The 27,361-nt window shown below is 46.0% G+C and overlaps 1 protein-coding gene and 1 pseudogene across 2 annotated transcripts in view; both read right to left on the bottom strand.

Annotated features, from left to right (window-relative positions):
- The window catches only part of TTF2 (transcription termination factor 2), a 45,453-nt gene extending 18,534 nt beyond the window's left edge, over nucleotides 1-26,919 (bottom strand). Inside the window, exons 1-11 of one of the 2 annotated variants that reach the window (XM_062192048.1) lie at nucleotides 26,873-26,919; nucleotides 26,690-26,792; nucleotides 23,326-23,412; nucleotides 11,424-11,490; nucleotides 9,665-10,639; nucleotides 8,665-8,779; nucleotides 8,181-8,333; nucleotides 6,175-6,302; nucleotides 4,560-4,641; nucleotides 2,607-2,726; nucleotides 1,342-1,492 (exon numbers count right to left, since the gene is read on the bottom strand). In XM_062192048.1, the coding sequence (XP_062048032.1) occupies nucleotides 1,342-1,492; nucleotides 2,607-2,726; nucleotides 4,560-4,641; nucleotides 6,175-6,302; nucleotides 8,181-8,333; nucleotides 8,665-8,779; nucleotides 9,665-10,639; nucleotides 11,424-11,490; nucleotides 23,326-23,412; nucleotides 26,690-26,792; nucleotides 26,873-26,900 (2,009 nt within the window). In that variant the 5' untranslated portion in view covers nucleotides 26,901-26,919. Of the gene's footprint in view, nucleotides 1-1,341; nucleotides 1,493-2,606; nucleotides 2,727-4,559; nucleotides 4,642-6,174; nucleotides 6,303-8,165; nucleotides 8,334-8,664; nucleotides 8,780-9,664; nucleotides 10,640-11,423; nucleotides 11,491-23,325; nucleotides 23,413-26,689; nucleotides 26,793-26,872 lie in introns of both variants that reach the window. The other variant, XM_062192047.1, reaches the window with a different exon arrangement.
- Nucleotides 14,383-14,493, bottom strand: LOC133761345 (small nucleolar RNA SNORA40; annotated as a pseudogene).
- Nucleotides 26,920-27,361: the final 442 nt, after the last annotated feature.

The raw sequence follows: 27,361 nt of genomic DNA, 5'->3' as shown, positions 1-27,361 counted from the left end.
TGGCCGCAAAATTATCTATGTAAATATTCCAAAACCTGGAAAATTTCAAAGTCCAAAACACTTGAGGACGTAGGCATCAGCTAAGGGGTAGCCAACCTGCAGCATATTCTGGATTTCAGACCAGTTATCCTCAAAGTACAAACTAAGTGGGAGCCAATCTACTTCTCCATAAAAATTCAGAACCAAGACAGGCCCCACATAGTACTCCACGCTGGGGAAGGCCTGCACACCCCAGAGGCTGTCCTGGTACCTTTCGTCCGCTGTGGGGCCCACCAGGACAGAGGGAGTGTTCCTGGGCCGAGGGCCCTCAGTCAGGTAGTTTACTCCCGCAGGACTGCTGCCTTGTACTTCAGCAGATAAAACAGCCACTAGCAGAGGCTGGGGGCGGGGATTCCTTAGCAGCAGCAACAACTACGTTCTCACCCATGATTCAAGCAGCAAGGATTCAACCTAGATCCTCACATCACAATTACGACAGAAAATAACTCCTCTAAAGCCAAAACACAGTGGGGCCAGGGCTGTGGTGTAGCCTGCACTGCCGGCATCCCATGGGGGTGCCAGGTTGGGTCTCGGCGGCTTCACTTCCTATCTGGCTCTCTGCTATGGCCTGGGAAAGCAGTGGAAGATGGCCCAAGTCCTTGGGAAAACCCGGAGGAAGCTTGGCCATTTAGGCCAATTTGGGGAGTGAATCAGTGGTTGGAGGACCCCTCTCTCTCTCTGCCTCTCCTTCTCTGTGTGTAACTCTGACTTTCAAAATAAATAAATCTTAAAAAAAAAAAAAAAAAGAAAGAAAGAAAAAATAACTCAGATTCCATCTGGGGAAACATTTCCTTTCTTCTACCCTGAGCATCCCCCTTCAGGAATTTACGGTTGGGTCTAATCACCCCACACACAAGCCTAAAGCTTCTTAGATGTGTGAAAAATACAGCCATAAAAATACATATATAATCAGCCAGGGGCAACTGACCACTATAGTATTATATCAAGATGCTCTGTAAGATGGGGCTGGTTCCATTCCCACTAACAGAAAAAGAATGTGAACTTAGAATCAGAACTTGGCCACCATGCTTGCAATACATCTTTTACCAGGGAATGCTGCTGCCACCTGGCTGATAACCCAGAGACCTCAGGCCTCCCCACATGGGAGCTTTTTGGGGGGACAGTGACAAAGGACAGAGCAAAAGACCACTTGCTTTCCCAGTACAGGGTATAGGTTGTTTAATGTCCCACATATCATGAGGCTTGACTAAGCGAAAAATCAGAGAGCAGGAAAGTCAACAGGGATCCTTAAGGCAAGGGGCTGACCACCTGTGAGCCTGCACGTGACACTTCTGCACTTACACTTTGGCGTGCTGGTTCCGGTTGGGCCCGTGGTAGAGGTAGACTCTCAGTCTGCTGCTGTTCACACGTTTCTCTACCTCATTCTTCCAATGATGGATCAGGGAAGCGGGGCAGATGATCAGTGTCCCATGGGAGACAAAGTCAGTGGTGTCTTGAGAGGAGGGGAAAATCAATACCTCGTCACACTCATTAAATAGCCTGTAACTTCTTAAAAGCATTACCCCTTTCTCTTGACTGGCTTTGCTCCCACAACCAATACTGTTAACTGTTGTTCTTATTTCTACACACAGCCTTTCTAGAATAGGATATGCAGGAGGTGGTCTTTTAAAGCAAAACAATTAATGATTTATTTTCTCTTATAAAACTGTCACAGAGGGAAGCTAAAGAAGACAGTGGGTAGTGTCCAAGACAGCAATTCACTTTCACCTGGCCACAGGTAGAAGGCTAGATTGTTCCCTAACCCTCCCGAGTTGATTCTTTACGAGTATTGTTATTTTTTTCAGAAAAGTATAACATTATCCTTCTGGATTAAAATATAAGTACAAAACCCTTTCTAAGGTGTGCAAACCTTACTTTGGAAGCAGGGAGTGATGGAGCACTAGTGCCACCGCCCCTCATCTGTGTGTGCACACGTCCCTCTGCCCACAGGGGACAGGAGCCAGCAGCAACAGTGGTCAGTGGAGGCCCTGAGAGCACATGGCCATGGGCGTTTTATCTGTGTAACCCCCTGAGAGCTGTCCTTGTGTACATGATGACTTACTAGCAGCGTTATCTATGTGTAACAGATGTGACCTTTAAGGTACTTCCAACATTATTACACTTTAAAAACATAGGTTTAGAAATCATCTATAATCTGGAAAAGCCTGAAATTTCAGAAACATGGAAAACAGCTTCTGCTATGGTGCCTAAAATGTGAATTTGTGGTGGATCCTTAAAAAAAAAAAAATACACTAATTAATTTGGATGTACCCTGTAGTTATATCTTCAACACAAACAAAAATAATAATTACTATGCTTAAACTAAGTCTTCTAGAGCCTTAGCTTTCTCCCTAAATTATTTTAATCACAGACCAATCTAATTTTATTTTAAAAGGAAAAGAAATGATCTCTTATAATTAGCATACTCCAGATCAGCAATAATATCATAAGAAAGTAATCTAATTCTGGTTTTCCAGCAGATAAATTAAATATGACCAAGGTGTAGCTTAACAACTGCTCTTCTCTGCTGGTTCAAATGATAGAGGAACAAGGCGCTTTTTGTCTACCGTCTTTAGAAAGCCATGTCAAAGCCACGTTTTTGTCCTTTTCTTTCTTTGTCTCTTGATTATTTTGGGTCAGGATGAGGGCAATCATTGTCAGGGTTTTTCCCAAACCCATATCATCCGCTGGAAAATAAAAACAAAATTAAAGGAGTTAATTACTTATGGCCAAGAATCAGCACAAGTACAAGAGAAGAAACCACTGACAGACATGCACCCCTGCTTCTCTGTGGTGTCAGTCCCATTCCAGTCACTGCGCTCTGCCTATCCTAATGGATTCTTTCTCCTCATTCCTTAAGTGAACTCTACCTCTAAAAATTTATTTTGAGATCTAGATCAAAGATAGTTACTATAACCCCTATAAAATCTGAAACTAATAATTTGGATCTTTCTCTAGCCTCCATGTCATATCGTTACCTACCTAACACAGTGATTGATATCTATTCCAGTTTGACAGTGTTGCTTAGTCTTTCTCTGTTGACTGCAAAAGCAAACAAACTCCAGTAGATACATCCTACCCCCACCTCTACTGGTGCTAGCACATCCATGGGGTTAAGCTAACTCGAAACAATCCCCTTAACGTAACCATCAGAGAAGGACGTAAAGGGACATTTCTTGGGTACTGTCATTGCGCTTGTCACCGAGTTTACCTAATTTAACATTTACATCCTATAGATGTATGCATGCTCATCTTAACAGATGATGACACTGAGGTTTGGTCATCAAGAAACTAAACTCACCCAAAATAATCACTGACATAAGGCAAGTACAATGCCAGAGCAGGGGCTCTGTTCAAATCGTGGCTCTGCCACCGTGCTGAAGGTTAACACGGCAAGCCTGTCTGCTGTCCTCTGAAGGACCTGCTCACTAAGATGGCTTTGGCTGCCATGGAGGGAGAGTCCTCACTGTTTAAGAACTGATGGGAGTAGCTCACTCTGCCGAAACTGCACCAACAATACAGCTTATGCTGACCACCCGCTTTCCTCCTGGGCTTCTGGTATATGCCAGGCTAAATAAAGCCATGTGCCCAGCCTCCAGTAAAAGCCATGGGCACCAGATCTCTAACAGGCTTCTCTGGTGAGGATCACTTCACTGGGAGACTTAAGCGGGACCTGTGTGCCTCTACTCTGGACTCCGGAAGCTTGTGCTGGCTTCCCCTGGATTGGGCCCTGGGTGCCTCTTTGTGCTGACTTGGCTCTGAATCCTTTCACTGTAATAAATGACAGCCATGAGCATGACTGTATGCTGTGAGTTTTTCTAGCAAATCAGTGAGCCTGGGGGTGGACTTGAGGACCCCCACACAGTCACTTAACAGCCAATGAGGACGCTGTCATGTTTTCTAAAGAGAGCACCTTGGAGAACTTTAGCCAGACAAGTCCCCAAGCAGAATGGAAAACTTCCCTTCTATCTTCTGTGGCAACTAAGGCAATGGCCACGTGGCCCGGCTTTTTATACCAGGTGTACTCACATGGCACTGGTACTCCCATGTAAGTGGTACTGGGAACAGGCTCCTGGAAGTCCTTTCTGCAGGGAGCAGTGGGGGTGGAATGTCTGACCCTGAGGTGACAATGGTTTCCTTTGCTGCTTGGAGCAAAGGAGCCATGCCGCTTTCCTAGGACACCCAGTTTGTGACGTGGCTGTGGCCACTGCTCCTGGAAATGCAGCCTCCAGCCTGGCATGCCACATCTCCCAGAGACTTGGGGGCCACCACAGAATAGACACCTCCTCGGCTTACTCAGCCAAACGTGGCTGCTGCTGCTTGCAACCAACACCTCTGATCACACAGCTGTGGGAGTCTGAGCAAGCTAAGCATTTCTATACCTGTTTCCCCATCTGTGAAATAAGAGATTATTGTACCTGCCACACAGGGCTGTTGAGAGGATCTAATGAAACAACACAGAGTATCAGCACACAAGCATTCCATGAAATGTGGGCACTTACCTCAAAGAGCAGACTTACCCAGAATTCCTCCACGTGGCGTCTGACTTTCCCGCCAGAGTAACCAGGCCAATGCCTGCTTCTGGTGCAGCAGCAGAGGGACCTGACAAGGGAAAACACCAGATGGAAGGGAAATTCCTACCCAGGCAGATGGGGGCTCCACGAACCCTCCACTCCTTCATCTTCTGCAAGCGCTGCCCTCGATATTCTAGCTGTCAGCGTACGAGCCGCTCGTCCCACCGTGAGGTCCTCCCACCCGCTCCCTCTCATCCAGGGCACCCTCTGACCGGGTCGCTCTGCTCGCGTTTACGTTCTGGTTTACAGCGGATGCCCAGCAGGACTATTAAGAGGCCCTCGCCCCCTCTGCAGCGAGAATCCCCAGTTTGTCTGCTGAATCAGTGTCCCTCTCTACTGCTCGCGACCAAGACCTCTGACGGGCCGCCCTGCTTTCGGCAGCCATTCCGTGGGTGTTTGCTGATTGTCTCTTTAACTGGGCTCGCCTCTCTGTAGTCGCCCCCGTCTGTACTGCTGGTCACAGATTTCAGTAACCTAGCTGCAGTCTCTCTCGCAGGCCCTTTGTAGTCCAGTTAGCCCTGGACTCTGAGAAAACCTTCACAAAACATCCCTGCTCGAAATGTCACAGTGGTTCCACGATGTTGTCAAGCGATTCACATCTAAGTCCCTTTGCCAATGCCATACTCCACAGCGAGGGGGTCCCCCTCTTCAGTGCCATCACCTGCCCCTCCCAGCACGGGTACTGACGACACCTGATCATCACTTATTATCTCATCTCTGTATCCTCCTCTAACCGCCATTCCCTCTATTTACAGCCTTTTGTTACTACCCTCCCTGCTGTCTGGAAGGCGTATAGTTCCTCTCAGGCACAAAGTAGGCAGGCCACAAATAACGAGTGGCCTAGAGAGGGACTTTGCCTTTATTTTGAATCCTTTCTGTACTTTGTATACAGTCTATGTATGCTGCAATATGCACTTTATCTTACACTAAGGTCACTCCCTGTTTTTTTTTGACAGGCAGAGTGGATAGTGAGAGAGATACAGAGAGAAAGGTCTTCCATTTTGCCGTTGGTTCACCCTCCAATGGCCGCTGCGGCCGGCGCATCTCACTGATCCGAAGCCAGGAGCCAGGTGCTTCTCCTGGTCTCCCATGAGGGTGCAGGGCCCAAGGACTTGGGCCATCCTCCACTGCCTTCCCAGGCCATAGCAGAGAGCTGGCCTGGAAGAGGGGCAACCGGGATAGAATCCGGCACCCCAACCAGGACTAGAACCTGGTGTGCCAGCGCCGCAAGGTGGAGGATTAGCCTGTTAAGCTACGGCGCCGGCCTCACTCCCTGTTTTACATATGTGGTACACGCATGTTCACTCCAGCTAGTCCCTATCAACAGCAATTCTTCTGCATGCTTGTGGCATCCTTGACTGCTATAGAAACGTATAACGTTATGAACTACTTTACAGGGTTTTTTGCTATTGTTCCCACTGCTCAACATGAAAGGAGAAAACACTACAAGGAAAGTCGCTATCTATCCATGGAAAAGATGTATCCAGATGGCGCTCTGCCGGGACACTCACAGTGCCATCTCCTCAGGGGGGCCACTCGGCCTGAGTCTGCCCGGGCTCACCTTCAGCCCAGCCGGATCTTCTGCCTCAGCTGTCTCTCCAGGACGGGACTCGAGGGATTGATGCAGCTCATCGATGGCTTCACTGGTGATTTTCCACACTGCGTGAAGGCAGTCTTGGTTCTTGTGGCCTGCATACAAAGAGGTGTTACCCAAAGGTGTCCCAAGAACTGTGTCCTGGCCCGAGCTGCAAAGAGGCGTGGAATTCTTGGCCCCGTGATGGATCACAGTTGTCTAAAAATTCTTACCTGGAGACTCACCTAGTCTCACAGGCTCCTCTCTACCCACCTGCTGTTTCTAAAATCACATCAACTATTATTACACTACAGGGCAAAATAACAGAAAGTATAAGGACAAGAACAAGCTAACCCATGGTATTTCTGATGGCTCTTTTTAGCACTGAAGAAATGGCAGCAAAGAAGGCAATGGTATCCGGTATTTTAGGAAGGAAACATCCCTGGAGTTGGATGCAAAGAAGGAAAAGTCAGCGACAGAAAAGGCCACGTGTGGGCCCCGAGCTCACTGCACAGTGTACTGGGAAATACTTCAGCATTGCCAACCCACTCATTCCACACAGAGAACATCTACAGCAACGAGTTAACAACTATGGGCCCTCAGCTCCTTACAATTTTAGGGATGAAGTATTCCAAATAAGAGGTTTCTAAACAAATGAAAAATATTAAAACGTTTTAAAATGAAAAACTACTTGTATGGACTTCTTTCCAAAACAAGTCACATACATCCTTGCTTTAATAATCTAACATGACTTAATTTCCCCTAGGTGACTCGGGCCCAGTTTGTTGAATAATGGTAATAACTGAGCAATGCCCTCAAAATCCCTCCCGAGCAGCTGAGAGTGCTACACTACTTGAGGAAGTATGTTTTCTCTTTTCCCTTTTACGGTGACCTTAGCTTCAAATGGCACTGAGTCTACTGCTCATCGCTCTTGGTAGCTACTGCTCTCAACTCTACATCCCTAGCAGTTCTCAGCTGGGAGGGAACTAGCTCTGGCTTTTCCAGTCACTGCCGGCCAACCTGTGCTCCTGTCTCCCGATCCGCAAACCAACCAATCATAACAAACACTCATGTTTAAGGCTCTACTTGGGATCTTCATTCGGCAGTTACTTTTCTCCTTCCTTCCTTCCCTCCCTCCCTCCTTCCCTCCCTCCCTCCCTCCCTTCCTTCCTCCTTCCTTCCTTCCCTCCCTCCCTCCCTCCCTCCCTCCCTTCCTTCTTTCCTTCGATTTATTCACTGATTTGAAAGGCAGAGCAATAGAGAAAGGGAGATCATCCATCTGCTGGTTTACTCTCCAAATGGCCTCAACAGCCAGGCTTGTGCCAGCCCAAACCAGGAGCCTGGAACTCCATCCTGGTCTCCCACATAGGCAGCAGGGATCCAAATACTTGGGTCATCCTCTACTGCCTTCTCAGATGCAGAGGAGCGGGGACTTGAACCAATTCTCCAATATGGGATGCCGGTGTTGTTGCAACCAGCGGCTTAACCCGCTGCACCACAACACCAGCTACCATTCTGCAGTTACTTCTGAATTCAAAGTTGTCTGGAAAGTTCAGGATGGAAGCACATAGCTGAACTGGATGCTAATGCTCTCTGTGGGTCTATTATCATTCTTCACTCATGTCACTCCTCTACTCTGCCTTAGAACACACACACACTCAAACACACAATCCACACACACACTATCTACTGGTCTAGCTACCTCATAACACTAGGAACCACAGCTTTCACCTACAGATACTGCCTGCATGACTCCTGTGTGCTGGCCACTGGGCTGACTGATCAGCATTCAGTGGTGAACAGGCAGTCTCTGCCCTCACCGAGAGCTGAGTAACACTGTGCAAAGCTCTACTCATCTCATTCTTCATCATATGGGCAACTTACAACTCACGAATGGCTTCTCCTTCACATGGGCAGACAGCAATAGGTAGCACTGAAATCACAAGTGTTCGCGGCAGGAGCAGGCCCTTGGATCTTACCTCCACAGCACTGACCTGGTTCTCCAGCGGTGTTTAGTCCTAGAGAACCCACAGGTTGGAGATCACGACCCGGAAGTGGTAGGGGAGGCACCAAGCGGGGAGGGTCAGTGGTAGTTTTGGTGAAGTTACTCGGTTGTGGTACTTGACTGCTGCTCTTCTCATCGGTTCCTGTTCAAGAAATAAGGGAAGAGGTTAAAGTTCAGAAAAGAAAAGGGACTACAGGTGTGGAGGAGAGGTCAAGAGAGGGTGGAATCACCATTCCAGTGAGCTGGGGTAGGCTTCCTAGAGAACACAGTACTTTAACAGGTGCTTAATTAATGGGAAAGAGAGCTTACGCCACAGGAAACAGGAGAAAGTTTTTATAAATCACAGTGTAACTTAAAAGCAAGCTCAGAGGGAGATACTAACATGGAACAGTGAATAAATCAACACATTCTTCATCAAAGTGGCCTCCCAAAAGTTAGAGCAAGCCTGCGTTCTGGAACAGAGCTCATTTTACCTTGTTCTAGGGTGAGGGCAAGAGCGCTGAGTGCTTCCTCCAGCGCCTGTATTTGCTTGAACAACTTTTGACCCTTGTCTGGAAGAGCCTGGATGTTCACGGACGCCAGCGTGCTCTGAAAAACAGACCCAGGAAAATGCATCTCTCCGCTCAAGGTGTTAGAGGGATAGCTTTGGATCAAAGTAGCCTCCACTGCCAAAACTCTGAAACGATGGCCTGTTAACTACAGGCCATCCCAAATGACAGGAAAAGTAAGTGTTCAGGATTTCAGGATATTTTTTCAGATTGTGGAATATTTGCATACATGAGGGAGTTTCAAAAAATTCATAGAAAATTAAATTATGATGTACATTTTCCATGAACTTTTAAAAGGCCCCTCGTATAAGATATCTTGGGAATGAGACGTAAGTGGAAACACCAAATTCACTTATGTTTCATATACACCTTCTACACATAGCCTTGACGTAATTTAACTTGTAACATATTTATTTATTTATTTGAGAGGCTGAGACACAGAGAGAGAGAGGAGGGTGAGGAGCTCCGACTGCTTGTTCACTCCCCAAATGCCAACAGATGCCCAGGGCTCAAATGGGAAGCATAGAACTTGATCCAGGTCTCAGACATAGGTAGCAGGAGCTCAGTCATTTGAGCCATCATTACTGCTTCCCAGGTCCTCCATAGCAGAAGGCTGGAATCAGGAGCCAGGGTGGGTACTGAACCTACAAACCATACACACTATTTTTAAGGTACCTGCATTTTGACTGTGAACTGTCACATGAGGTCAGGTGTGAAATTTTCCACTTGTGGCATCACATCGGTATTCAAAAAATTGGGGAGAGATTTCGAATTTCAGGTTTCTGCATTAGAAATAACCTGTAGAAGCTAAACATCCACCTGCGAAAGCTTCACACGAACACACTTAAGCCTTCCCTGAGGGGCTCATATCTGCCCACAGCAAGCAGTGCTCAGACCTCTGACACGAAACACACATGAACGTTACCTTCTTCTGTCTCAGCTGTGTTGTCAGGTGCACGCGCTGGGCTGCAGGGTCGGAGGGTTCCACTTGCTTGGAAACTGAGGCAGGAGAGAGTTTTCTCTCCACGCTCAGGGCAGGGAGTTGAAGGCTCTGCTTCTTCTCTGAGCTCAGAGCCGAGTCATAGAGTAAGGGGCTGCCTGGATGAGAGCCGACAAAAACAACGTCATCCTCTTGCTCGCTGTCATCACTGCTGGTGGCAGCTTGGCGCCCCTCTCGTGGGGACAGCCGCGGAGCTGCCTGTCCTTTGGGGGCAGGCACCGGCGTGCTGGACTGTGGCTGGGAACACCCCAGGGGCAGCCCGTCCTGGAGAGACTGCGCTGGAGGATCGCTGGAAGCCTTTGTTCTTCCAGCCTCCGGGTTCCTGGGGAGCTCCTTGCCGAGGCAGCCGCCTGCCTGGGGCTGGTTCACTGGGCTCGGATGGTGAACCTTCAGAGGGTCCTTTACCCTTGGAAGCTCTGATTCTTTCTGGACACCTTGACTCTCACCCGCTGACTTTTCCCGAGGAGGCACAGAAGGTCTGCTCGGCTCAGTTCCCCGACACTGCTTGGGTTTCATTTCAGAAAAGTTTCTGCTGTGCGAGCCTTCAGTCTCCTTGGCCATGTGCTGAAACTGCTTCTTTCTCTCCTCGGGCTTCTTCCCTTGAACTACAGGTTGTTGTGTCTTCATCACCAGGCCAGATGAGAGATCTTTCTCCAACCGGCAATTAGATCCGGGCTTCTGTTCCTTCTTTTGATCCATGAGTTCGCCAGTCTTTTCCTTCGGCTTCTTGGCAGCCATCTTTTCCTCAGCGTCCCCTTTGAGGGACTGCTTCCAGAGACCCGGTTCTTGATTCTTGTCCAGCACCTTGAATGGGTTTCGTGGTTGGCTGTAAGGATGAGGGCATGGCTCCACTGCATGCTGAGACGTACTGGTTACAGAACGTTCCTTGTAAGTAGGATCCTGAAGACAATGGAAATAAGTAGAATTAATATAAAATAGAATATATTTTAAGAGGAAATGGAAACACTAAAAGCAGCCCAATATTTCTGCATCTAGAAGATACTATATGCCCAATTTACAAATTATTAGTTTCTTAACCATATTTTCTACTCTTGGTTCCTGCTTTGTCCATGATCACGATTTCCAAGCCCGAGGAGAAGCAGAGAGCAAACCGAAGTGCTTTCACTATCCCAATAGCCACAATTTACACTTTTCAGGAAAACTAATCTTTCAAAATGAACTTTTCCCCAAACCTAAATATTGTCTAGTATGCTAGTTTTGATTTTGGCTTCAGGAAGATTTCATTGAGGGAATCTAGAATCTCAAGTTCATGGCGAAACCTCTGCCCAAAGAAGTCCCACTACCTCCCTCAGTTCTTCATATGCCAGACATCTGCAGGGCCTCTCCTAGTTCTGACATGCTAGCAGCTAATGAATTACACTTAATTCATGCCTATATCAACTAGATATAGGTCTACAAAAAGATGCTGTAGTTGGTCAAGACTCTCTTCCTAAATACTGACTGCCTTAAAATCCTTGAAAAATATTTAAATAAGTAAAAACAGGAGGCAAATAATTGGTCCTCTAAATTACCAGTTCCACTAAGGTCTAGTTTGCTTAAAGAAAACTTTTCCTGATACAGGCTAATGAAGACCCACCAGTTCGTATGGACTTCAAGGTCTTTCCAGGTGATGCCACATATTAAAAAATCATAACATATCTGAAAACAGATGAGCAATTCCTACCTGCCAGGGGACATTTCCACACCAGTGCTTCCCCTCTGCCTTACTCCTAGTGCATCGGAAGAACAACCTAACAAAGCACAAAACACAGGTAATCAAGGCTGTGAAAAGCCGTTACAGCAAGAGACATGCTTATTATTAATCGAAGACTTACCTCTACTTGATGCTGTCTTCAGGAGAGCATTCGGAACCAATTACTCTTACATGTACAAAAAATAATTCTTGCTGCACAGAACATTCATAAGGGCTAAATCATAGAATAAAGATGGCATGGCAACCAGAGAGTGTATACATGCATTCCTTTGGCTCTATGAAGAATGACCAAGGGGTGTTTCGCTTAGCAGTTAAGATACTGGTTAGCATACTTGCATCCCAATAAAACACCTGGATTTGATACGAGGCACTGCCTCCTGACTCCAGCGTCCTGCCAATAGAGACACTAGGAGATAATGGTGATGGCTAAAGTGGCTGGGTTCTGGCCACCTACAGGGGAGACCTGAATTGAGCTCCCCGTTCTGGGGTTCAGCCCTCACAAGGGGTTGTTCCAGGCATCTGGGGAGTGAACCAGCAGATGGGAGTTATCTTTGTCTCTCTGTTTCTCTCAAATAAATAAATAACCCTTTTACAGAATGACTGAAATGGAGAGATAATTAGCAATGGCTGCCAAAATCAAAAAGGGAGAAATAACCAGGCATCGTTTGTCCCTGAAGGAAGGCTACATACTACCTATAGAGTGATGTTGCAAAAAAATCCCAGCCAAGCTAAAGCAAAAAAAAGCTAACCTGAATCTGGTCAAACCTCTAGATCCAATTACTAGTTTATAGAAAATACAAACAGAGGAACACAGAAAACTGAAACACTGGAAATACAATCTCCAAAATGTTGACAGTGTGGGAACTATAGACAAACAACCTACCTCCTTCAAGAAAAAAAGGCTGACTTGCCTCAAGTGGTGGAGTTAGAAATGTGCCAGGGGATTCCAACACAATCCCATCAAGGTGGCATGTACCATGCCACCTCACTAGTCCAAGTGATCAATTTCAGGTCACAGTAGACCATAATGATAGGTCTTAGAGTCAAAGGGATCACATAAACAAGACTAGTGTCTGCTAATACTAACTGATAGAATTAAAAAGGGAGAGAACGATCCAACATGGGAAGTGGGCTACACAGCAGACTCATAGAATGGCAGATGTCCTAAATAGCACTCTGGCCTCAGAATCAGCCCTTAAGGCATTCGGATATGGCTGAAGAGCCCATGAGAGTATTTTAGGCATGAAAAGCCAAGACACTCTGGCCAAAAAAAAAAAAAAAAAAAGACCTAAATGAAAGATCTCTGCAAGTGAGATCCCAGTGGAAAGAACAGGCCATCAAAGAAGGAGGTACCTTTCTCTGAAGGGAGGAGAGAACTTCCACTTTGACTATGGCCTTATTGAAATAAGATCAAAGTCGGCGAGCTCAGGGGGCTTCCATGGCCTTGGCAACTCATTACTAGAGCCTGGGGAGATTGCTGACGCCTTAAACAAAAGTGTCAAATTGTTAAGTCAACAACAGGAGTCACTGTGCACTTACTCCCCATGTAGGATCGCTGTCCTTAATGTGTAGTTCAATGTGAATTAATGATATGACTAGTGCTCAAACAGTATTTGGCAATTTGTGTTCCGTGTGGGGGCAAACTGATGAAATCTTTACTTAATATATACTAAATTGATCTTCTGTATATAAAGATAATTGAAAATGAATCTTGATGTGAATGGAATGAAAGAGGGAGCGGGAGATGGGAGGGTTGTGGGTGGGTGGGAAGTTATGGGTGGGGGGGGAGCCATTGTAATCCATAAACTGTATTTTGGAAATTTATATCTACTAAATAAAAGTTTAAAAAAAAAAAGGACAAGAGAGAAAAAATATGGAGAGGAAACTTAACAGACTTCAAAGTGATATTAATCAACTGCAATTTGTGAATCATATGTGGATATTAATTTAAGCAAATAAAAATTAAAACTAACAAAAAAGATTTATGATATTTATGAATCTACTGGTAGTTGTTGCACTGATATTTTTTAAAAAGGAGCCATAGCTTTTAGGGCTACATACTGAAATATTTGCAGATGCAATAATATTCTTTGGGATTTATTTCAAATATAGCAAAAGTAGGTAGGGTATATATGGAACAGAATTAGTCAAGAGTTGGTCATTGCCAAGCTCATGTGCTGTATAATTCTTTCCTGTCTACTTGTGTACATATTTACTATCTTCAATTAAAAAAAAAAATACAAGCTTGCATCCCAGTGCAAGTTTTGTACAAAGATAGCTGGTACCCCAGCAAGAAATACTACACTGCTCTGAGCCCTGAGTGAGCCACCTGTTCTCCAGCTCACCAGACTTCACATGTGTGCCTCTCTCGATCCAAAGGATGTTCTCTTTATCCCTATTCATTCGCTCCCAACTGCAGCTGATGAAGTCTCACCAATCCCTGACGCCCCTGCCCACGTCACTCTCTTCTGCAGAACTTCCCGCTCGTCATGGGTCATCTTCAGAATCCCTTCTGTAATTTTGCTGTATTTCCTTGTACTACATTTGCATATGCTTGTCTATCCAACCATCTTTTCAGCAACTAGAAGACAATAGCCACGTAAGATCTCTTTGTTTTGCCTTTTTTTTTAATGACACCTGTGGAAGCTATTTTTAAATTAATCTGATAGTACATCACTTACTACATTTAAACAAATACGATCCAAACACTTACATTAAGATAGATCTTCAACACTGGACATGTTGTCACGATAAAAGCCTTTATAAGAAAGGGCCATCTTAATTTATCATGTCAACCTGAAAATTGGAATGCTAACTCAATACACTGAGATGTCCCTTGTGTCCTGTACTTTTTAATTATCAACTCCTCAATCCTGGACTGAATCTTTATGTTATCAATACCCTCATCACCTTTACCTGTCTTACTTATCATACTCCTTCTTAAATGTATCAAAATTCACACAGAACAATGAGTTCTGAGTGGTAAAAGAGTATTTGTCTTTTGCACCTGTCCACAAGTCTTTGTCCACAGTTAAATGCTTGCCTTTTGTATACAGTGGTTAAACACTGCGGAATAAAACAGAATTGAGTGATTTTTTTCTATGGCCTAACACAGTTCCTAAAAACATTTTATCAGTTAAACAACAGCTTCTAAAATGCATTTTTTTTAAGTAGGCAATGTAGTCAAAAAGTATACAATAGGCAGTGAAAGGCGCCCTCCATTCCGTATCTGCCTACTCACCTCCCTCTCAACACATAGCCACTCTTATCAATCTTCTTTTTGTTTACCTCTAGATTCTTCAGTGTATACTCAGGTCAATAGAGATACATATACATGATTTCTTCCTCTGCTATGGAAATGGTTAAGTTAGGATATATACTATAGGTGGAACAGCCCTACTCTGAAAACACAAAATCCAAACTTCCCAAACCTGAACCCTTCAACACATCAACATGATCCAGAAATTGGAAAATTCAGTACCACAAAACTATTTCCTACACAAAATTATTACAAACATTGTGTACAACTATTTTTGGGCTATGTGCATACAATATACATGAAACAATGAATTTCATGTTTAGATTTAGATATCATCCCTAAGCCAAGATATCTCATTATGTACTCATATATGAAAATATTCCAAATTTGAAATCCGCAAACACTTTTGACCCCAAGCATTATTTTTAACTTTCTTTTTTTAACGATTCATTTATTTGAAAGGTAAAATTACAGAGAGGCAGAGAGAGAGAAAAGTAAGAGAGAGAGAGAGAGCGAGAGAGAATCTTTTATCTGCTGGTTTGTTTCCCAGACGGCCACAATGACTGGAGCTGGCTGATCCAAAGCCAGGAACCAGGAGCTTCTTCCAGGTCTCCCATGTGGGTGCAGGGGCCCAAGGACTTGGGCCATCTTCTACTGCTTTCCCAGACCATAGCAGAGAGCTGGATTGGAAGTGGAACAGCTGGGACCTGAACCAACACCCATATGGGATGCCGGCACTGCAGGTGGCAGCTTTACCCACTATGCCATAGCGCCAGCTCCATCCCAAGCATTTTGGATAGAGGATGATCAAACAGTATTAAATTTCTTGTCCTTTTATACAAAAAAGTTTATATATTTGTTTGTTTGAAAGGCAGAGTGACAGAGAGAGAGGGAGAGACAAATTAAGAGAGATATCCCATCTGCTGATTCACTTCCCAAATAGCCATAATGGCCAGGGCTGGGCCGAGCCACAGTCGGGAGCACAGAACTGCACTCAGCTGCATACATGGGTGGCAGAGGCTCAAGCACTTGGGCCAAGCTCTGCTGCATTCCCAGGAGCGTTAGCAGAGCTGGATCACAAGTGGAGCAGCTGGGACTCAAACAGGCACTCCGATATGGGATGCCAGAGTGAAAAGCAGTGACTCAATCCGCTGCGCCGCAACACTGGACCCCTGCTTTTTAAATTTTTGTTTCCATTTAACTTAACAATATGCCTTGGGGGCCAGCGCTGTGGCACAGCAGGTTAAAGCCCTGGCCTGAATCGCCAGCATCCCATATGGGCACCGGTTCTAGTCCCGGCTGCTCCACTTCCGATCCAGCTCTCTGCTATGGCCTAGGAAAGCACTAGAAGATGGCCCAAGTCCTTGGGCCCCTGCACCCACATGGGAGACCTGGAAGAAGCTCCTGGCTTCTGGCTTCGGATCAGCACAGCTCTGGCCATTGCGGCCAACTGGGGAGTGAACCAGCGGATGGAAGACCTCTCTCTCTGTCTCTACCTCTCTCTGTAACTCTGTCTTTCAAATAAATAAAATAAATCTCTAAAAAAAACACAATATGCTTGGATATTTTTCTGTAAGAACATTTATATAGCCTTCTCACTGATACAGTTTTCTACTTATGAGTGTTGCATTATTTTTAACTGGATCCAGAATTGTGTTCTAATACTTTACTTTTGAAAGCAAAGTCACAACAAATGAATAACTCTGCACGTGCCATTGCACGTGTTTCAGTACAACTGCAGACTCCTCATTCCTCATACTGTGAATCCGTGCTTCCTGCTTCTCTCGATCAGGTCAACCTTTGGATTTTATTGGTTGTCTTTTTGCAGCTGTCTTACTCAATTTTCACCTTCATCAATTCATTCTTTCTGCTTTCCTTTAGCTACATTTTCTAAATTCTTAAATGCCCTGTGATGCACAATATGAACCACAACAGTGTGCATCCTGACTCAAAGCTAATCCTGAGTGGGTCTCAAGTTCCCCAAGCCTAGAGAGAAAAGCAAAGAAGATCCTACCCCAAACACTCCTATATTCCGTAAAAGCTAAGGCAAAAAGAAAACAGATCCATACTCCCCCTCTTGTACAAACTCACAATGTTCCCGTTCAAGCTCACAATTTTTTAAAAATGTACTTATCTCTTTAATTTTTCTCAGTGCAGTAAAGTATATTGAACACATGTAATAAAATGTTTGGGGACGGATGCCGTGGCTCACTTGGTTAATCCTCCACCTGCGGCACTGGCATCCCATATGGGCGCCAGGTTCTATTTCCGGTTGCTCCTCTTCCAGTCCAGCTCTCTGCTGTGGCCCGGGAGTGCAGTGGAGGATGGCCCAAGTCCTTGGGCCCCTGCACCCACATGGGAGACCAGGAGGAAGGAAGCACCTGGCTCCCGGCTTTGGATCAGCGCAGTGCCAGCCATAGCGGCCATTTGGGGGTGAACCAACGGAAGGAAGACCTTTCTCTCTGTCTCTCTCTCTCTCACTGTCTATAACTCTATCTGTCATATAAATTAAAATAAATAAATAAAATAAAATGTTTGAAATTCTTTAAATGCATAAAATCCAAAGTCCCAGCTACCATTGGGAGTGCTGCTATTTATGAAAATAAATCAAGAACAAATGCTGCTGTTGTTGGAAGTGTGCTGTATTGAGAGAACATTTCATAAGCGATACCTATTTTAAAGTCATGGGATTTTCAGAAGTACAAGAGTTGGAGAAAGAAGACAACAACACATACCGAGCATCTGCTATGTACTAGGGGAAGGGCTAAAAATGCTTTTTACTTATATTTTTAATTAAAATCAATCTGGCTGGGCTTCTCTGTTTTCAGGATTAAACGTTTCCATTATGTTTATTAAATTATAAATCAACAAAGAAGGCAGTGGAAATATATTCTCACAGTGAAAGTAAATATTGATTCTGCTATGAAGATGCACGGAATGTCTCCAGGATGCTAATTAATTATTTTCCAGGACACAGGTTATAAATAACAACGAGAAGGAAGCCAAACCTTTACCAGAATGCAAACCCTCCTTGCTCCCAGAAAGCAGCTAAGGGTTACCAGTGCCAGACCCACAACGGCACTCCATGCAGCAGGCTGGGACTCTTTCAGGCTCTAGCACTACCCTCCCTTGGTTCTAATCCCACTCCTACCACAGAGACAGCTCTGATACATCACACACTTTACTCAAAAGCCCCACAGCAATTTCCTTTTCTGTAAAAGGGTAAAATAATAATAGTCGCGCCTCATCCAGTCATTATGATGATTAAAAAGTTAACATATGCAAAAATAGAAACAATCAGAGGCAGGCAGTTGGCCTAGGGGCTAAACAGCTGGTTAGGGACGCCTGCATCTCGCCATGGAGGGCCTGGGCTCCCAATTCCGATTCCAGAGAAGCAGCTGGTATTGGCTCGGGCAGTTGGGGTTCCTGCCACCAGGGAAGGAGACCTGGACTGAGTTCCCAGCTCCTGGCTTCAGCCTCGCCCAGACCTGGCTGTTACAGGCATCTGGGGAGTGAACCAGCAGACGGGAGCTCACTGACTCTCAGATACACTAAGCAGATACACACTGAGTTTGGCAGGGTGAGGTGCAGATCAGCCTGTTCCCTGATGTCGGTACATCTAACTCTTCCCCCAGCTGTGTCAAAGGGCCCTTAGAGTCACATGCCCACGTCTTACACACTCCAGTACTAGAAAAACCAGAAGCTAGCTCTCTACTCCAGTCCTTCACACTAATATTCAAGACAGAATAAAAATGTGAACGTGAAGAAGCAAAACTCTAAGTGCTGGGGAGGGGGCGGTGCGTGGTGTTTGGCACAGTGGAACCCACATCCCGTATTCGAGTGCCTGGGTTCTGGTCCTAGGTCTGCTTCCAATTCCAGCTTCCTGTTAGTGCACACCCTGAGAGGCAGCAGGCAATGGCTGAAGCACTTGGGTCCCTATCACTCCACATGGGAGACTTGGACTGAGTTCCTGGCTCTCAGCTTTGGCCCGGCCCAGGCCCAGTTGTCGTGGCCATTTGAGGAATGGATCAATTAACTGGAAGATCTCTCTCTCTCTCTCTCTCCCTCTCTCTCTCTCTCTCCCTCCCCCTTTCAAATAAATAAGTACCCTAGGGACAAAAGAGATGAGATGAATATTTTTGTAAATCTAAAGTGAAGGCTTTTCTTAGTATGACATAAAACTCTGAAGCTAAGATGAGGAATCTGATAATTCTAACTACATAAAAGTTGTAAATGTCCATGCAGTAAAAAAACTATAAGCAAAATTATAAGGCAAAATGCAGCTGGGAAGAAGTAACTGCCATACACAAGATGAAGGGCTAACATCCTTATGCACAAGGATTTCATCCACTCACAGCCCAGTCCATGACACTCCACACCACCAAGTCCTGGCTTTACTAACTGGAGTTCTTCACAGCTTGGCAGGGCCAAGCACCTTCTGCACAGGTCTGGTTCATGCCCGAATGCCTTTCCATCATCAACTGATGACACTGGGGCTAGATAATCTGCATGCCAATTTCACCCAGTGAGCGACAACACAAGTTTTCTAGACGTACAAGAATTCATGTGCTATTAAAAATAAACTATTTAGGGGTGGGAGTTGGGCCTAACGGTTAAGACATCAGCTGGGATGCCTGTGTCCCACAATGGAGAACCTGGACTCTGGTTCCTGGCTCTGGCTCCTAATTCTAGCTAATGCAGACTGTCGGAGGCCATAGTGATGACTCGAGTAGTTGGGTTCTTGCCACCCACGTGGGAGACCTGGATTGAGTTCCTGGTTTCTGGCTTTGGCCTGGTGGGCATTTGGGGAGCGAACCAGTGGACAGGGCTCTCCATCACTTTCTCGATCTCTCTTCCTTGCCCTTTTCCTTTCTTATTACTTCTCAAAAAATAAATAATTTAAGGGAGCTGCATTGTGACATAGTGGGTAAAGCCACAGCTGTTCCACTTCTGATCCAGCTCCCTGCTAATAGCTTAGGAAAAGCAGTGGAGGATGGCCAGAGCGTGTGGGCCCCTGCCACCCAAGTGGAAGACCAGCATGAAGCTCCTGGCTTCGGCCTGCCTCAGCCCTGGCATTGCAGCCATCTGGGGAGTAAATCAGCAGATGGAAGATCTCTCTCTGTCTCTCCCTTTCTCTCTGTAACTCTGACTTTCAAATAAATCTTTTAAAGTAAATAAATAAAACACAGTAATTTAAAAATAAATATTTTGAATATCCCACAACTATTTAGAAGACTAAAATGTGAACTGGGTGTCTGGCACAGCAGTAGGGATGTGGCTCAGGATGCCTGCATCCCACTCTGGAGGGCCTGGGTTTGAGCGCCGGCCCTGCTCCTAATTTCAGCTCTCTGCAGACGTCCACCCTGGGAGACTCGAGTCGCTGGGTCCCTGCCATCCTCAAGGGAGACCTGGACTGAGCTGCAGTCTTGTGGTTACAGCCCGGCCCAGCCCCAGCTGTTGCAGACATTTGAGAAACAGGCCAAAGGATGTCTGTCTCTGTTTTTCAAATAAAATAAAGATAAAAAGAACTAAAACGTGCTTTAAACATTCATAGGCCCCGTATCTAGAAAACAAGAGCTCTGAGACAGAAGAGAGAACAGGAACTCGGGAACTGGATGACGATACCTAACATGTGCAGCCAGGGTGCACTTCATTCCCGTCAGTTACTTCCCTCTGGTTCTGCCGAGACTGTCACGCTTATGTCATTGCACATGCACAGAGGGCCATGTCTGACAGAGCTGGTCAAATGCTGGTGAGTGCTGCCATCTGGTGTTCCAGCTGGAGAATGCATCTATGTGAATGCAGCAAGGCTTAAACGAGTGGGCGCCTTAGCTTTGATTTACACCTCTCCGCCCCCATTACTCTGCTGCACCATCTCCTAGCTGTCAGCCAAACATAATAGTATTAATTAGAGAATGCAAAACTATTCAAAAACCCACAAACGCCCATAAGCTCCCTGAGGTCACTGTCCACAGTACAAGGGTTCCGGCTGAGTGCCCTTACTGTCTGCCCAGGAAGAGTATTCCTGATTTTTTTCTATCTAAATCCCCACCTATCAGGGTACATGTTTGTTTTAATATTGAGAACTGCATTTTATTTGCCCTAAAACAACGTTTTCAAAGCTCCAATAGGTACCTCTTACTAAAAGTGTTCTAGGTTTGGGATGAAAGAAATATATTTAGTATATCTTTTTTTTTTTCTATTTTATGATACTGATCATCTCTCAGCCTTATATATTTAGTATGGAGAATTTTTTTTCAAAAATGTATTTATTTGGCGACCAGTACTGTGGTGTAGTGAGTAAAGCTGCAGCATGCGACGCCAGCATCCCATATGGGTGCCAGTTTGAGTCCTGGTGACTCCACTTCTGAGCCAGCTCCCTGCTAATGTACCAAGGAAAGCAGCAGAAGATGGTCCAAGTGCTTGGGCCCCTGCACTCACTTGGGAGACCTGGAAGAAGCTCCTGGCTTCAGATCAGAACTCCAGCTATTGCAGCCATTTGGGGAGTGAACCAGTGAATGGAAGATCTCTCTCTTCCTCTCTAACTCTGCCTTTCAAATAAATAAATAAATCTTTAAAAAAAAAAAAAAGTCTATTTATTTGGGGCCAGTATTGTGGTGCAGCAGGTTAAGCCTCCAGCTGTGATGAGGGCATTCCATGTGGACACTAGTGTGAACCCTGGCCGCTCCATTTCCATTTCCATTCTAGCCCCTTGTTAATGTGCCTGGGAAGGCAGTGGAAGATGGTCCCCATACCTGAGCCTCCGCCACCCACGTGGGAGACCTGGACGGAGTTTCAGGCTCCTGGCTTAGCACATGGCCCTATCCTGGCTATTGCAGACATTTGGGGAGTGAAACAGAAAATGAAGATCTCTTTCTCTGTTCCCTCTCCCCGCTCTTTCTCTGTCACTCTTTCAAACAAATATATAAATCTTTAAACAAAAATTCCAGAATAGCCAACACAATCTTGAATAAAGTTGGAGGACTCACACTATTTTATCTGATTAATTGTATAAGGATAGGCAAACAGATCAAATGGAACAGATCATCAGTCCCCAAAAACAGACACACATATACGATCAACTGCCTTTTTACAAAGATGTCATGTATTTCAAAGGGAAAAGAAAGATCTTCAAAATACAGCGCTGCAACAATTGGACAACATGTGGAAAATGAATGATCCTCTACCTCATATGGTACACAAAGTTAATACAAGGTACATGAGTCTGAACGAAAAAGTCATCTGAAAACACAAAAATCTATAAAGTTTCTGGGGGATCCACTGGAGATACTGCGATCTCTGGGGTGGGCAAAGATTTCTCAGAAAGAAAACAAGAAATTGCAAACTATAAAAAAATGGTAACTTGGACTTCATAAAAATTAGAAACGTCTTTTCCAAACCAGTTAAGAAAATGAAAAACCACAGACTGGCAGAAAATATTCACAATACAAATATCTGCCGAGCAACTTGTATAGAGAATATACAAAGGATTCTTCCAATCTTTAATTGGTAAAAATCCAAAAATTGATACTGTATGATTCCATTTATGTAACAATTTTGAAATGGCAAAAAGTTCAAAAACAGAAACCAGATTCATGGGTGCCAGGGGTGAGGAGGGGGCGTCAGGGGCTGTGGGAATGAGTGTCTGCTGTGGTAGGTACATGAAACCACCCATATAAAAACAACTAAATACGTGCACACACACAAATTAGTACAAGTCAAGATGATCTTTCTGTAACTCCTACTGATTTTCCTACTTATCTTTCCATACGTGTGACAAATAGCTGCGTTTATCCATATTCAGTTCCCTGCCCTGAGTTCCCTATAAAGGAAAGGAAAGCAACTTTTTGTTTTCTTAAAATTTGCATTTGTTTTCATTTTATTTGAAAAGCAGAAAGGGGGTGGGGGAGAGGAGGGGAAAGGGAGGAAGAGGCAGAGGGAGAGGGAGGGAGAGAGGGAGAGAGAGAGAGAGAGAGAGAGAGAGAGAGAGAGAGGATCTTCCATATGCCAGCTCATTCTTCAAATGCCCACAATGACCAGGCCTGCACCAAGCCAAAGCCAAGAGCCCAGAACTCCATCCAGGTCTCCCTGAGAGGATGACAGGGCCGCCAGCCACCTGAGCCATCTAGGCTACCTCCTGGGATTGCGTTAACAGGAAGCTGGATCTGAAGTGGAGCAGCTGAGACTCCAACCTAGGATGTTGGTACCCCAAGCAGTAGCTTAATCCATGGTGCCAAATGCCCACTCCTAAGGTTTACTGAGTCCTTAACATATGTTAGACCTTTTTACGCATTTCCTCTGTTCTATTACCAGAATTTGAAAGCTGGCAAGTTAGTTGCTCTTGGTGGTTTGACACTACTAATTATTTGAGAGGTTGACCACACTGGAGCTATTTACCCAGAAATTAACCAGAGATCAAGCTTCTCAAATGAACTAGTTGCCCAGAAGCTAGGGAGTGACAGTCCAGAAGATACTCAATACATGTAAAAACACTGGTTTGTAATGACTTTTGAAGAAAAATCCTAAAACATCCCCAACTGCAAATATTCCAGGGTATTAAAAAAAAAAAAAAAGTAAATAATGCACGTATAGATAATCCCTTTGGACACTTACCTATAGTCTTTCTTGTCTTGTGATGAGAACAAACCCTGAAGTTCCACCACAAAGTCCTCATGCAATAAACAATGAGAAACAGGAACGCTAGAAGGGGGAGGAAAAAAAAAAAGGAAAACATGTTGTTTTAGGAGGCAGAGGATAGGTTTCAACACCCTCTGGGTTTAAACCAAGAGCCTAGGGTAAGGCTGGCAGGTGCCACAGTGGTGTCTGTGGAGGGAAGGGCCCCTCTCTTCCATCCTTTCCCACTGCCTCAGGTAGAACCAACAAACACCTTTTCCTTATTGACTCAGGAATTCGAGACTGCACAGTGACACCCCCAGGAATGACTCTGGCAGCAAGGCTGCTGTGAGGCCTCACATGGTTCTCCTCAGGCCCCTCCCCTCCCCTCCCTCCTTCACGACCCCTTAGCTGCCGCTCAGTGCTATTCTCCTGCCTCCTTCTAACAATACGCTATAACCTGCTCCTGGCTTAGGTGCTTTCTAACTACTGCCTCCCAACTTGACATATGCAGACCATTGGAGAGGAAGTTTGAGTGCTTGCCCATAACCTGGGATGCATTTCTTGGTCTATATAATTCTGCTTACCAGACATATGCCAAGTAAGTCGTTTATCAAATAATCGCCATCAAATGAAGTACTACTGTATGCTGGTATAGCTGTACATTTACATAAATGTCTCTGGGTAGAGGTCACATTTCAGTGTAGTTTTAAATGTCTGAGTCATTAAGAAAAAGATATTGCCATGCTTTACCAGAGGCAGGGGGACACTGATCTTTGGAAGAAAGAAAGTCCCTGACAGTATGTTTCTCTTGATGTAAAAGCCTTATGCCACCATCAACGCTTACTTTCCGTGCACCTGAACATGCTTATCTCATAAAACTTGAGCTGGGCACTGAAGCTAAGAGGCTCAGAAATATTAGAAATAAATCTTGGGGCTGCCGCCTGCAGTGCCGGCATCCCAAATTGGCACTGGTTCCAGTTCAGTTGCTCCACTTCCGATCCAGCTCTCTGCTATGGCCTGGGAAAGCACTAGAAGATGGCCCAAGTCCTTGGGCCCCTGTACCCACATGGGAGACCTGGAAGAAGCTCCTGGCTCCTGGCTCCTGGCTTTGGATCGGTGCAGCTCTGGCCATTGCAGCCATTTGGGGAGTGAACCAGCAGATGAAAAGCCTCTCTCTCTCTCTGCCTCTCTGTAACTCTGCCTTTCAAATAAATAAATCTTTTTAAATAGATACTAAGCCCTGATACACTGATACATTGTTGCTCTAGATAGCTTGAGTATGTTTTTTAAAAAAGATTTACTTATTTGAAAGTCAGAGTTACACAGAGAGAGAAGGAGAGGCAGAGAAACAAAGAGATCTTTCATCTGCTGGTTCACTCCCCAATTGGCCACAACGTCTGGAGGTGCGCTGATCTGAAGCCAGGAGCTTCTTCCACCAAGTGGGTGCAGGGGTCCAAGGGCTTGGGCCATCTTCTACTGCCTTCTCAGGCCATAGCAGAGAGCTGGATCAGAAGTGGAGCAGCCAGGTCTTAAACTGGTGCTCGTATAGGATGCCAGTACTACAGGTGGCAGCTTTACGCACTATGTCACAGCAACAGCCCCATTGAGTATGTCTGTCTGTCTCTCTCTCTCCCTTTTAAGATGTGATACTGCTTTACTCAAAAATCATCTTGAATTTAATTAAAATGGACCCCACTTAATTTTTTCCAAATAAAAAATGTATTCAAAGTCTAAGAAAACATTTTCTCTAAAAACTTATTTTCTAGATCTGAAAGGGGATCCAAAAATCTTCAGTTTCAAAGCAAAACAAAGGTACAAATCATAAAGGAATCACCAGAAGTTAAGCCTACTGAAAAGATATTTACCTTCTAGTACTAATATCCGTGGGTTCTGTACACATAATAAGGAGCAAATCACTACTCAGCTGAACAGAGAGCAGGAAAAAAATGTTTACTGATGTGATAGCTTTAGCTTCACACAGAGAATGTAGCCGCTGATACTGTAAAATATCACAGCTGATGAGCCTAGTATTAACTTTTCTCACTGTAGGCCGGCGCCATGGCTTAACAGGCTAATCCTCCGCCTTGCAGTGCCGGCACACCAGGTTCTAGTCCCGGTTGCCCCTCTTCCAGGCCAGCTCTCTGCTATGGCCCGGGAAGGCAGTGGAGGATGGCCCAAGTCCTTGGGCCCTGCACCCGCATGGGAGACCAGGAGAAGCACCTGGCTCCTGGCTTCGGATCAGCGCGATGCGCCGGCCGCAGCGGCCACTGGAGAGTGAACCAACGGCAAAAAGGAAGACCTTTCTCTCTCTCTCTCTCTCTCACTATCCACTCTGCCTGTCAAAAAAAAAAAAAAAAAAAACCTTTTCTCACTGTAGAGAAGATGTTTTGGGGCTGGCGCTCTGGTGCAGCCACTGCCTGCACTGCCAGCATCCCACATGGGTGCCAGTTTGATCTCGGCTGCTCCACTTCCAATCCAGCCCGCTACTAATGCACCTGGGACAGCAACAGAAGACTGCCCAAGTGCTTGGGTCCCTGCCCCGACATGGGCGACCCAGATGAAGCTCCTGGCTCCCAGCTTCCGCCTGGCCAAGCCCTGGCTGTTACAGCCATGTGGGGAGTGAACCAGCAGATGGAAGATATCTCTCTCTCTCTGTTTCTGCCTCTCTCCCTCTGTAATTCCTCCTTTCAAATTAAATAAATCTTACAAAAAAAAAAAAAAGAAGAAGAAGAAGAACACCTTCATCATTTCTGGGTCTTAGCTTTCAAGTTTGCAAAACTAGAGTGCTGAATCAGGTCTCTGATGCTTCTTTCAACGTTAACCGCTCAAATGACAATGTTTCCTTGGATTACTAATCTATTTGGATTCATTCTATCTAAAAAAAAAAAAACAAAAAAGGTTGACAATCTGAACAGCAGTGTTGTAACCTGAAACATTAAAAAAAGAAAAACAAAAAGCTGGCCGGCCCTTAAATTAGTGTAAAACAGCACAAATAATCTTCCACGATGCCCACCGCAGGTCCTCACTCCGGGAAGGGGATGGGCTGGGGGTGTCCAGAGGGGCGTGGCTCAGGACTGACAGGTGAACAGAAACCCATAACCGGAAGAGACCGAGGGCTTCCAAATACAGTGGGACCCTCCGTTTCACAGACGGGGAATCCGCGGCCCAGAGAGGAGCCAGCCTCGGCCACAGGGCCGGGATGAGCCTACAGCTTCAGCCTGGGGTCACCAACGGCCTGAATGGTCCTGGTCCCGCGGACCAGGGGCGCCGCCACTCCCAGTCCCCGCATGGCAGCGGCTGGCAGCTCCTCCCGGGGGGGGCTCCGGGGACCGCAGGGAACGGCGCCCCGCTCGAGACCTACTCGGTTGCCCGCACGAAGCCGCACGTGTCCGTTCGGCACACGTAGAAGCTCTTTCCCTTATTAGGGCCATCGCGGACGCCGGTCTTCAGAAAGCACAAAGTCCCTGGGGAGACAAGAAGGTCAACAACGGTTACGCCGCGCTGGGTCCACGGGCCCGACGCACGCAAGCCCTGGGTGCCTTACCGTGCTCCGGGCACTTAACTACCTCCATCACGCCCCTGCTCTGCTCTGCCCCGAAACCCCACCCCCAACCCCTACTTCCGCCTTTTACCCCGCCCTCCCCACCCAGGAGCCAATCATCATTCACCCCCTGCAGGCGGAGCCTCCATAATTCACGGCCCACGGCCTTAGTCCCTGCCCTAGCTATTGTCAGCCAATCACATAGGACAGTCGCTCACCTCCAGCCAATCACGGCCGCCAGCTGGATTGGCGGGCGTCGAAATCAAATCTAGAGGGCGTAGAGGACCTGTCTGGATCTAAACTGCCGGCGGGGGCGTGGTTCAAGCTGGAGGCTGGCGGGGCTTCCGGGGAAAGGGAAGCTTCCGCTCGCGAGTCTTGAGCGGGGAGGGAGAGGGGGCGACTGTGGTTTACCTGTGAGACCTAGAGGCCGGCCCTGGAGGGAGCACCCGGCCCAAGCTGCTGGGAGCTTCGAACTCTGCGGTCTGTCAGCCG

The sequence above is a fragment of the Lepus europaeus genome, chromosome 5 (genome assembly GCF_033115175.1).
Source record: "Lepus europaeus isolate LE1 chromosome 5, mLepTim1.pri, whole genome shotgun sequence".
Taxonomy (NCBI): domain Eukaryota; kingdom Metazoa; phylum Chordata; class Mammalia; order Lagomorpha; family Leporidae; genus Lepus; species Lepus europaeus.
The sequence above is the reverse complement of the archived record's forward strand: the minus strand, read 5'-3'. Positions and strand labels throughout refer to the sequence as shown.